We start from the raw sequence: 11,780 nt of genomic DNA, 5'->3' as shown, positions 1-11,780 counted from the left end.
TGAGGCACTCACCCACTTCGGTAGCACATGTCACCAGCCACCTCACCATCTCCCGCCGCCGCCAGTTGAGGGTGGACAGGGTCATCCGCATCACCTGCGAGGCAAACTTGGGTGAGTGGCTGCCCCACAGGGCTCCAGTGAGGCCACCCAACAGGGTGGTGCTCCTCAAAAATTCCTCTGGTCCAGCTGGCTACCAGCTCCCCCTGGTACTGCCTCACCTCCACACAAACCACAGCAAGCACAGGGGCTTCCCAGGGCTGAGCTCCCCTGCTCAGGACCATGCAGGGATCAATTTACTCATTCCACGAGGACACCCTGATGGTGGAAGACCACCAGTGTTGCTGCCACAGCACATGGGGCAGAAGGGCCACCAGCATCCCCAGCACTATCCCGTACCTGGAGCCCCAGTTCCAGCGCCACATTGAGCAGCGTTGTGTCAGAGTTGCTGTCAGCTGGCGTGGCGATCTTGAATGCATCCTGAGCCAGCTTGAAGATCAAGGAGGAGGAGTGGATGTTCTTCTGGATGGCCTCCAGCACTGTGCGTAGGCGCAGCATGTCCCCTGTGTGCAGGGAAGAGCGGTCAGATGGCTCAGCCTCCCTCCACCTTGCCCTCGAGCCCCATCTCCTGCCTGCACCATGTGAACAGTCCCTTCAGCTTGCCAGCCCCTCTGGACACACAAGGATGCTGGATCTGGCCCTGCAGTCCAACAGTCCAAAATGGAGCATCCTCCCTAGGAGGTGACACATCCTACAGCATCCATCCTCACTCAAGTTCATCCTCTCATGGAGACAACAAACAACCCTGAGTGATTCCAGACATGTCCTGGAGCTTAAGCAGACATCTCCAGGCACCTGGATGTTCCACTCTGTCCTCAAGTTTGACAGCTGTACAGCTGCCTCTTCCCAGGAAAGGAGGGGTTTGGGGAGATGTCCAGTACTGAACAGCTGCAGAAAGGTCAGTCTTCATTCAGGAACATTAAAAAGAAGAAGAAAAGCTGTTTGCTGCACACATACTGTCTTGCCTAGTAAGTCCCTTCCCTCTGCAGGGCAGGGCTGGGGTCACCCAGACTCACTGCACCTTGCTCCTGCGTGTCCCAGATCAGGCAAGCAACTCTTGCAACCAAGGAAGGCTGAGCTACCCCCAAAGAAGGGGGTTCATGGCACAACACCCAGTGGTGCTGTGGGTCTCCTGCCATAGGAGGTCGTGGGTGCTAGAAGGATACGTGATGGCACTGGGAGATAGGGCAGGATCTTGGAAGAGGAACCCATCGAGGCACATTAATATCATGATCCTGCATCTAAGCTTGGGAAATCCTATGTGGGACACACAGGGTGGGGAGAGGGACCTTCGGGGTGTGTGCAGAGCAGAGGTGCCAGCGTGCCACATCAGGTCTCTCTGCTTTGTTCAAGCTTCATGTTTCTACTCCCAGAGTCGTAGACTGAGCAGATGAACCTCATGCAAAGACAACCAGCAGTTTTTCACAGCAGTGCGAAAAACCCAGCGCTGCACCTGGACACGTGGAGACATCTCGGGTGACTCAGAGCTAAAGATATCGCCTGCCGCCCACCGCAGCCGCTCACACCGCCACCAAAATCCAAGCCTCCCTAAAATGGCTCATGGGGGCGCAGGCAAGAGGGGCTGTGAGGACACAGGATCACATCAGGACACGCTGCAGCAGGGGAACACCTGAGGAAGGGGACGGTGGGAAAAACAGATGCAATCCAACGGCTCCATGCCCCTCATCCCATTAGGCACTGGAAGGGAGAAAAAATCTAAAGGATAAGCCAGGTACCAGCTCTCCATCAGGGCACTGCAAGTCAGGGGCAAGACACCATCAGCCCCGGAAAAGCAGCCTAGAGGAGGAGGCTGGAAGGAGAGAAGAGGCTGCCAAGGCAACCAGGCTGAAACTTTCTGACAGCTCGTTTTCCTTCTGTCTCATTGGGAAAAACCTTCCTCATCAGGCTGGCAGTACCAGGACAACAGCAGGCAGTGGTAACTGCTCGGCCCACCGACCCTCATGGGACACAAGGCATCCTTGTGGGGTTGGTTTCTCATCAGAGGGATGTTTAATGAAAAGCCTGTGCTCGCCTTCATCATTGTGCCTGGCAGGAACTGAAGAGGCCTAAGGGACCAGTGAGGAGGTGTTTCACGGGCCCCCTGTGGCTGGGACCAAAGTGTCCCACCCAGCACAGCTGATCCCATCTTCAGCCCTGACAAAAGCCACTTGTGGTTTGGTGCACAGGGAGGTCTTCTCTAACAGCCTGTGCAGGATCATTACCACACGACAGGAAGTGACAAAGCAGAGGTCAAAGGATAAGCAGCTTCAAACTAAACCATGGCATGAACCCACGACATGCCTGGCAGGGCTCACTAGCCTGGCAGCTGACCGTGCTGCAGGGCAGACACAGTCCTGCATCACCCAAGGGCAGTACCCAAGACACGCAGCATTGTGGTTGGCATCCCTGCAGGCTTGCCTGCACCTCCTGGGAAACTCCCATCCTGCCCTGCTGGACCATGAGCCCTTTGAGACAAGAACCCCACAGACTCTGCTGGGCTGCTCCAAGGCCAGTTCACCACATCTTGCCCATAGCAGGCTGCCAGTGGGGCACCCAGCCGGTCTTTGCCAGTGCTCGAGGGAGCAGAAGCAAGAGCTCCCTCTTTTCTCCAGGAAAAACCCTTCAATGCTTTTGTGCAGCATCATCCCACCAGCTCTGCGCCCCAGAGCTGCCCTGACACCAACCTTTGGCTGCCGTGAGCATGGTGGAGGCCAGCTCGCACTGCTGCGACTCCAGGTGCCCCAGGGTGAACCAGCGCGGGTACCTGCTGGGCACCACCGACACCAGGTGGTGGGGGTGAGTCACGTCGCCGGACGGTGCTGTGGTCTCCAGGACAGGTAATCTGAAGGGCAAACAGGAGAAGGAAACATCAGACCCCAAACCATCCCCATCTTCACCCCCTGTCCCCTGCTGCCAGGGCGAGGCAGGGGCTGCCTGCAGGCAGCTGCCTGCAGCGACGCCTTTGAACGCATCCTGCTGCCGTGCACATGCAGGGCTCCCCAGGCTGTGTGCTCAACACATGGGCACGGGGATCAATCTCAGACCGACTTGAAAGGAGGAGAACGATCCGTGAAGTGATTTATAAACTTGCAAAGGAAAGCACAGACCTCAGAAAAAAAAAAAAAAAAAAAAGGAAAAGAAGTAAAATCCCTCCTCCCTTCCCACTCCTTTCATGTCAGAGCAACCAGCAGAACTCCTGACTGTATCATCTGGTTCTTCTTAAGACGCTTGGTTATGATCAGAAGCAGTGGCACGTTTCCCCAGGGCCTCCGCAGCCGGGTTAGGTTACCTGCTTTTAAGGGGATAGCCAAAAGCTTGGAAAGCCCAGGGGAGAAGCAAGCCTAAGAAAGGGGAGCAGTAGTCTCATGTCACCAGCCGTGGTGACAAATACATGTTAGCTTTTAAACCCCTGAGTTGGTGCTCGTGTCACTATCTTGATGGCTTAGCTGAAGCATGTAGGAAGGAAACTGCCCTCCTAAACATGGAGAGCATCCAGCTGTCTCTGCTCTCCTCACTTGCAGGCTTGAGGTAACCACGGGGCAGCAGAAGCCCAACCTTTCCAGCCCAGTCAGAGGCCCTCCACTGCTTATTAGCTCTGGTTGTCCTCCTGAGCAGCTCTTCTCAGGACAGGGGGATTTCAAACTTTCCCCCTGTATTGGGGAGAGATGACCCATTTCACTGAGGAAATGCTGCAAGGAAATAATGCTCTGGGGCAGGACTTTTAATGATGTGAGAGGGAGAGAGCACTGGGATGCTCTAGGGTTGACACTCCTTCAAGCATTGACTTGTTTGGGAAATTCCAAAGCTTTTTCAAGACCCATCTAGGCTCTGTCAAAACAGTGCAGTACACAGGCTGATGTCTGAAGTCTGTCATGCACCAGGAAGGGAGATAGGGCAGCTCTCAGCATCAGCTGTATCCCCAGTCCCAGAGACAGAGATGGGATTTAATGGAGAACAGAGTGCAACTGTGTTCTCCACCTGGCTCTGCGACATCCTGGAGCCCAGGGCCAATCATCCACCCATCTGTGCCAGGATAACAGCCCTTTTTGCAGGCAGGGAGGGCTGCAGGGTGCCCGAGGCCTGGCAGATAGAAGGCAGATGACAGCTCTGTGAGTGCCTGGGACCTGCTCTGGCAGAGGATGCCTGTCACAGGGACAGGCAGGTGGTGGTCCAGGCTGGGGTAAGGGGCTGAGGTGGAGAGCTGGACCAGCAGACATTACTGGACCCATGCAAATATTACAGATGTGGCTTATAAACCAGGAATCACCCAAAGGGAGAGCAGGAAGCTTTTTGCACTGCTGCTGTGCCCAGGTGGCCCTACACACTGCACAAGATCCCAAGGATGGCAAGCTCCAAGCCTGTCTCCACTTCCATCCCTGCTCTGAAGTTGCAAAGCATCCCAGCTTCCCACTGAGCCCAGGAGAGAGGCAAAAAGGGAGGCAGAGACAGAATTAAACATGCACCAACCTCATGGCCCGCAAAGCCAGCTTGTATGCCAGATCTGCATCGTGGGGCAGCAGGGCAGAGAACAGGTATTTGGCAAAGGTGTGCATGGGGACACTCTCACGGTGGATGACTTCTCCCAAGCCGCTGAAGGGACCACCTAGGCAGAAGCAGAGCCCATCAGCCATAATTAGCACAGCAGGATCTGTGGCTGGGGTTTGCACCACCCCAAAGCTCTCAGGATCTGCTGCCCTGGCACGTTACTCAAGTTAGATCCAGGGCTGCTCTTTCCTTCTCTAAAGGAACCTTTCAGGTCAAAAAGCCTCAGAAACTGAGGTGCTTAGCACCCTTCTCTGTATTGCTTCGGAGTTGGTCTTTTCCCAGGAGTGCCAGCAAATCCTTGCTTTGCCAGGCGATGGGGCAGAGCAGCCATCCTACAGGCTCTGCACCACACCCACAGAGGAAGAAGCCAGGATGGGGTCAGACAGGCGTAAACTTTGGAAAGGGCACCCCAGAGATGTTACCAACATCCAGCTAAGACACAGAAGTCAGGTAGATGAGCTGAGTCCCCACCTTCCAGAAGCAAGATGCACTGCTTCCGCAGGGTCTGCACCAGCACCGGGTCCAGCTCCAGGTCCTGCAGCCGAGCAATGATCTGCTCCTCATTGCGGCACACCTTGTCCTGGGCATAGAGACCTTCAGGCATCACTCTCTGCTGACCCATCCCCATCAGGGCCACCTCTAAGGCCAGGGACAGGTAGGACTCGCCACTGTCTTGGCTGCCGGTCACGACGGGCACATGTTGATACACCGGGGGTTTGGAGTCCCCAGCATCTGAAAGAAGAGAGAGCAGATGCAGTGCAGTTAGAAGAGTCTTCCTAGGTAGCAGAACCATGCCAGAGAAAAACCTCTCAACTTTAGATGCAAGACCCACACTTCCCCTCCTGCCCACCTTCAGTCACCCAGAGATGATGGATAAAAGCTCCCTGAGGGAGATATGGGCTTCACCCTCCCTTCTGCTGTCACTGCAGGAGACCCAAGACACGTTCAACAGGGTGCACAGCTGACACTAGAGCCTTCCCATGGACCAGCACACCTCGTCCCAGCTCTGCTGAGCTGCCCTCCTGCTCTGCTCTGGCTGCAAACCCTGGGGAAACTCAGGGTCACTACCTTCCTTCTCTGCACAGCAGCTGTGCCCTGGCTGCTCCTGCCAAGGCACTGAGGGCAGACTCAAAGCCCAGGTGTCCAGAGCCCCAGACCTGCACCCACCTCAGCCACAGCCACGGGGAAAGGAGCCAGGAGGAGCACTTGGTACCTGAAATTTCAAGGCAGTTTTCCTCTTCTAATCTACAAGCTTCGGTCAGGGTGAGAAAGAGGCAGCCGATGGGGTTCAGAGGGTGGCCTACCCAGCCCTCCAGGTTGGTGATGGTTGTTGCTCCTCGCTGCAGCAGCTCTGCAAAAAATAGAACGGAAAGACGATAAAAGTAAGGAATTTAAAGACAAGTTCTGCACCCGGAGGGGTCTCTGAGACCACAGGCCTTTTTTACCTCCCACAACCTGGGCATGGTAGTTCACAAGGGCAAGGAGCAGCTCAGAGCAGCCACTAGGCACAGACAACAGAGGGAGCAGGCACACACACACAGAAAGGTGCCCCTGAGGCCACACAAACGACTGCATGCAGCAACATGCTGCGACTTGTTCTCTGTTCCAGGAGGACATGAGGGACTGCAGAATCCCAAGAGAGGGTCTATGAAGTCAGACCTGCAGCTTATGGACTAATTTGCAATGGTAGCCTGAATGTTTTGGAAATACAAGCAGAAATCTCTCTTGAAATGATAAAGAGTTCTAGAGAGTCTTAAAAGCTCCATTTTTTGGTGATGTCAAGCTGGCTGAGCTGGCAAGGACCAGGAGTTGCTGACCTTCAGCAGCACTGCAGTAACTGACTCCAGCTCCCTGCAAAAGGAGGAACACTGGGATTGCCTCCTGGTACATTTACTCAGGAAATGCAAGGTGGAGGTAGCACACACAGCCAGTTACTGCTGCTCTGCAGAGGCAGCTCCTCTTTAATGCAGGCAGCACTTGCCTGGGCAACCAGACACAGGCAACTGGACACAGGCAACCAGACACAGCGACTGTGGGAGCAAGAACATCCCTACTCCAGCAGCCTGAAGACAGCCTGAGGGCAGCTCCATCCTTAGCATGGGCATATCAACTCAGGCTGGCTCAAGCAAATCAGTGAAGTAATCCCATGCAGTGCTGCCCACCCTCAACCTCTGCCACTCTGAATGGGGCAGCACAACTCTCTTGGAAGTGGAGAAGACTTTCCCAACCAGCTGAGACACCCCAGGCAGACCTCATGAGACACTTCTCCCATACCTTTCTTCTGATGCTTATATATTTCCAGCTGCCTTTGCTGCTGCAGTCGCAGGGTGTTGATTATGGCAACAGTTAGTCGGAGAGCTTCTCTGGGGTAGCCGTGGGAGCGCAGGGCATCCACCCGGGCACAGGCTGTCGGGACATGTTCTGCAAGGACAAGCACAGGGGCACGGCTGAGCCGGACGAGCACAGACATTTACAGGATGGCACTGATGTGGCATCTTCTTCTCCTGATCTTCCCCACACCCCAGCTAAACTCCTGCTTCCTGTTTTGAATTCACCCCTTTCTCCCTGCTCCTGGAAGGGATGCCTACCAGGAATACTAACGGGACTCCTACCACACTCAACCCACATCAGCCACGTCAATACCTAAATCCCCACCTCCGCAAAGCTTATCTAATGGAAGCATTTCCAACACGCCATTGCTGCAACACGACAGCTCCAGCACAGGCTGGTGCAACCCTGCCGCTCATTTCTCCTGAAATCCGCACGGCTTATCGTGATTTCTCTCACTGCTGTGCACCCAAACACTTCTTGGTGTCCTGACCAACACCTCCTCCTGCTCTCATGGCACAGGTGATGACACACAGGGTGGGGCTGGGCATCCAGCCCTGCGCTGGGGACACTGGCAGATTTGGGGCGATGCTCTGAACTGCTTCCTTAACAGCTCCATGGAGCGAGCTCTGCAGACACCCCATCTCTTCTGCAGTTCTCCTACCTGGTGTTTTATTATTAGGAACAGTTGCATGGAACCCCCTCCCAGGACTCACAGTTGCTTAGGAATTCATCTGCTCCTGCTGCTTATTGCTCACCTGAAATCACAAGCAACTGTGGAGAGGATTATGACTGGGTGAGAAATTAGCAGGAGCAGATGACATGACATGCTGCATAACAAGCAGCAAAAATCCCATTTTCTTGCAAAATGTCCTACCAAGGGGAGAAAAAAATCTGGGCAAACACAGAAGACATAAAGTTATGGTAGAGGGATAATTTCTATTCCTGGGAGAGCTCCAAAAGCTCTGGAAATGCAGACAACCACCTCTACAAATGGGGTTTCCACATCCCAAAGGTCACCCACAAGGAATACGTGAGGAAGAGGCTGTCAGAACAAACACATCTGTAAAAGAGCTTCTTGTTGCTCCCTCTATTCATTTGCTGAATGGATGAAATATTCAGCTTCTCGCTGAATTCATCACTGAAAATTGCTGACAAATCACACTCTTCTCCCAGCACTGAGTCCCTGAAAGGGTGCCAAGAAAGCAAAAGCGCAAAATCCAAAAATCACGGCAAATACATCAGAAAAATAACATGCACCAACCAGCTGGACTGAAGGGCTCAACAGAACCCACATTAGGCTAGGGACAGGGGAGCTGTGTCCATCACATCCCTTCTAGATAGAGCCCATGGACGCACTAACCCACCAATGCTGCCTGTGGCTGCACAGGGAAGAGACCTTCTGCCTGCAGCTGCCCAAAACTCTTCCCAGTGTAGAAATATCCTCTCCTGCTCCAGCTAAGATGTACCAGCAGCCTTCACATGGGCCCTTCCCTGGCATTAATAGCAACTTAGTGTCTGCTGCTCCAGAAACCACCTCTCTAGACAACTTTAAATATTCTCTTTCCATTTGGCTGGGTGGTGGCAGACCCCAGCTCCCAGAGTGTACAGCAGTGCAGTGGTGGGCTTTGACCTGTTCCATGTCCATATATTCACCTCTTGGGCTGTAGGGGATGAGTCATCCCCTCTCCTGGAGGAGGTGGGGGCTTGTGTCTCCCATTTTGGGATCTGCCTCAGGGCTGACAGCTCCTCAAGCCCTTCATCTCATTGTTCTCATCCCAGACTTGGAGCTGTCGTGGATCTGCAGATCTGCCCAAGGTCACGACTTTGCAGTAGAGAACTCCTGTGGCTTGAGGTACATGGGCTAAAAGTCTACAACACAGGAGGGTACTGGGCTTGCCTGGCCCCACATGCCTTAAGCTCACACAAGGCTTAATTGTACCACCTGCTCATTGCCTTTAAGGGAAGAGTATCAAGGTGAGAGCAGGGAAGAAAACATCCTGAGTATACAGCTGTGCTCAGCAGCCAACTTTCAAGGGGCTTTAAGTGTCCAGTCCCCCTGTACTGAAAACAGTGAGAACTTCCACTGGGGACAGCTAAACACTGTCAGGATGAAAGAAGACATGATAAGCTTGGTCCAAGCTGCCCAAGAGGAACCCAGACTGTAAAGACATGGGGATTGCTCTAAGAACTGTGGCTGGGCATCAAATTCCTCTGCTTGCCCCACTCCTGAGGCTAAGGGCAGGGCAGCAATTACAGTCTAGGATGCAGAAGCTTGCAAGGACCCCGGACAGCCTCGGGTGGCTCTTCTCCACTAGCAGCCCTCCCCACAGAGGCCACGTAAGGGGTGCTGGTTTGGATGCTCACCCAGCCACAGTGGCTGTCCCTGGGAGTTGAAGAGGAGGCTCTCGCCCTCCCGTTGGTAGGAGGGGGACACGTAGAAGTCACTGCTGATGATGCGCTGCAGGTGGCTGTCCTGCCAGTGGAGGTCACAGCCCTCGATCGCCCGCGTGAACACGGTCCGTCTGGGCCTGGCCAGAGAGTCTGCAAAGAGAAAAACCATCAGGGCCTTGCTGGGGCAGGGGTAGCCTGTTCCTCCTCCCAGACGTGACCTCCCTGGACAGAGCTCTGCCTTTACAATGAGAGCAAAGCCCCATTTGGTCCCACCCCAGGGGCCCACACCATTTCTGAGATGGACACGGGGCTCTGGCTCCTGCACTGTGGCAGATTGCCTTTGGATACCTCTCCTGTCCACCCCATCTCTGATGGAGACAATGTCTCCTTAGACAGCGTTGCTAAGTAACTTGCTAGAATAGGTGACTTGGCCAGAGAGGTGAGAAAAGAGGCAGGGGCCACCCGTCTGTTTGCTTTCTGACCACAATCCACTGTCACATACAAGGCTGATGCCTTGAAACACGGCAGTGCATTCCCTCCCCTGCGAAGCACAGCACGCAGGCAGCTGCCCCCGGATCAGGACTGGGCTTCCTCAGCATTACTGCCCTGCAAACACCATGAGCTCTCCTCCTCCTCTCCAACACAAAGTCCTGGCTTCACTGAACCACAGCTTCTTAGATCAGCAGCACCTGAAGCCACGAAGGGAACTACAGGAGCATGTGTCATCATGCTCCTGGGTGACAGGGGTAACCATCACCTTCCAGCAACCTCCAGGGGCTGGGTGAGGGGGCGGGAAGGGAGGAGACAGCACTGTCTGAAACCCCACTGCTGCCCTGCAGTGGATGTCTGTGCTCCTCTTCAGAACTGCTCTGTAACTTCATGGGCACTTCTGAAGCTACCAAATGCTGGATGAGCATTTCACTCCATCCAGATGGATCAGACAAGTGGTTTTGTCATAAGAAAAAACCTGTCTGGAGTAATCCCGCTATCACTTCAGCCACACTGGATCATAAGGGCCAAACACAGCCCTTATGGCTGCAAAATGGGAAGCCCCAAAGGGGCTGAATGTTAGGTCCTGCAACCCACAAGATAGGCCAAGGTAGATGCATTCAAGGGTGGAAAACAAAAGGCACTGTTCAAAGCTGATCCAGGGAGGCTGGATAAACACGCTCCGGAAACAATGACAACAAGCAATTAGCCAGAATGCTGCAGGCACCCCAAGGTGGAAAGAAATTAAACAGGTGTTTCTATGTTGAGAACCAAGCCTGCTCACTTTACCAGGAAGGATTTCAGGAATCAGATGTTCTTCTTCAGTAATAAAAGAGGCTGGCAACAATCTGCAGCAGTATTTGCATATGCACAAACATGAACTCTGGGACCCCTCTAGGATCCGTGCTGCTTTCAGTCCCCTGCTTGGAGAGGCAGGAGCGCTGGGAGAAGGGGACATCCCTGGCATGTGCTTTGGAAACTCCCTGCAGGTCTAAAAAAAGTGACCTGCTCAGCCCCAGTAACTTGCCCTGAATGCCGGAGTGAATCTTTGGGAGAGCTGGGAACACCAGTGTGGAGTCCTGGGGCTGGTGCAGGACATAGAGCAAGGCCAGGTTTAAATTAAGCTGCTCCCTGAGGATGAGCATAGGGAGGCACTGTGGGCAGTGGGGCGTGTGGTCCTGGCCATGGCTGGGGTGGGTTGGCAGGACAGCCACACTCCTGAGCCACTGCTGAGGGACTAATCCCACCCCGAGGAGTGAAGTTTCCTTCACTGCTGTCCCACTCTCCTCTTCCTACTCTGGCCACACATAATACACCAAAGAGTACTCTAGTGCACTAGACAGAGGCATGCTAAGAGCAGTAACATTCAATTAATGCCTACTTCAAGCAAAGGAAAGGAGAAAACATGCTTAAATTTAAAGGGATCAAATGCTTTGTCAGGGGTTGAGAAAATGTCACAAGGAACAACCCCATAACTACATTGCTCCGTCTGTGCTCTGCACTTGAACTGCGTTAACATTCCTGGCTAATGATTTCCCTATGACCTGAATCACAGCCCTTAAGTGAGGCTGGAGGGCTGGGAAAGGGACTCTGCATCATCTCCAACTCCTCACTCTCACATTACAGCCAGGGCTTCTGAGCTCAGCTCTGCTCCAGTCAAGTGGTACTGGTTTTCTGTATAACCCCACACCCAAACCTGCACAGACCGTAGGGGTCTAAACTCCCCCAAAGTCGAGTTGCTTTAAAATGGTCTCTAATCTGATGCCCCAAACACAAGTGACTTCACCTAAGATGCAGCAGAGACAAATATTTCCAAGCGTATATAAAACCAGAGGCAGTAAAGAGAAACATTTTGTACTCCTATGGCTCCCAGAAACATCACCAGCAGGTGAACTGAGGTCTCTCAACTTTGAGTGAGTTCTGACCTGAACCCAAATCCTTTGGCTATCAGCTGGGTTTCCACCCCC

General features: G+C 53.7%; 1 protein-coding gene across 2 annotated transcripts in view; it reads right to left on the bottom strand.

Moving 5' to 3' along the window:
- ZSWIM5 (zinc finger SWIM-type containing 5) overlaps positions 1-11,780 on the bottom strand; it is a 98,657-nt gene that overhangs the window by 2,886 nt on the left and 83,991 nt on the right. For both annotated transcript variants that reach the window (XM_064665386.1, XM_064665387.1), the window contains exons 6-13: positions 9,298-9,474; positions 6,877-7,023; positions 5,816-5,953; positions 5,074-5,334; positions 4,525-4,660; positions 2,742-2,899; positions 397-560; positions 13-94 (exon numbers count right to left, since the gene is read on the bottom strand). In XM_064665386.1, coding sequence (XP_064521456.1) covers positions 13-94; positions 397-560; positions 2,742-2,899; positions 4,525-4,660; positions 5,074-5,334; positions 5,816-5,953; positions 6,877-7,023; positions 9,298-9,474 — 1,263 coding nt within the window. The remainder of the gene's footprint in view (positions 1-12; positions 95-396; positions 561-2,741; positions 2,900-4,524; positions 4,661-5,073; positions 5,335-5,815; positions 5,954-6,876; positions 7,024-9,297; positions 9,475-11,780) is intronic.

The sequence above is a fragment of the Pseudopipra pipra genome, chromosome 9, assembly GCF_036250125.1.
Source record: "Pseudopipra pipra isolate bDixPip1 chromosome 9, bDixPip1.hap1, whole genome shotgun sequence".
In the NCBI taxonomy this organism is placed as follows: Eukaryota; Metazoa; Chordata; class Aves; order Passeriformes; family Pipridae; genus Pseudopipra; species Pseudopipra pipra.
This window is presented reverse-complemented; position numbering and strand designations above follow the sequence as displayed.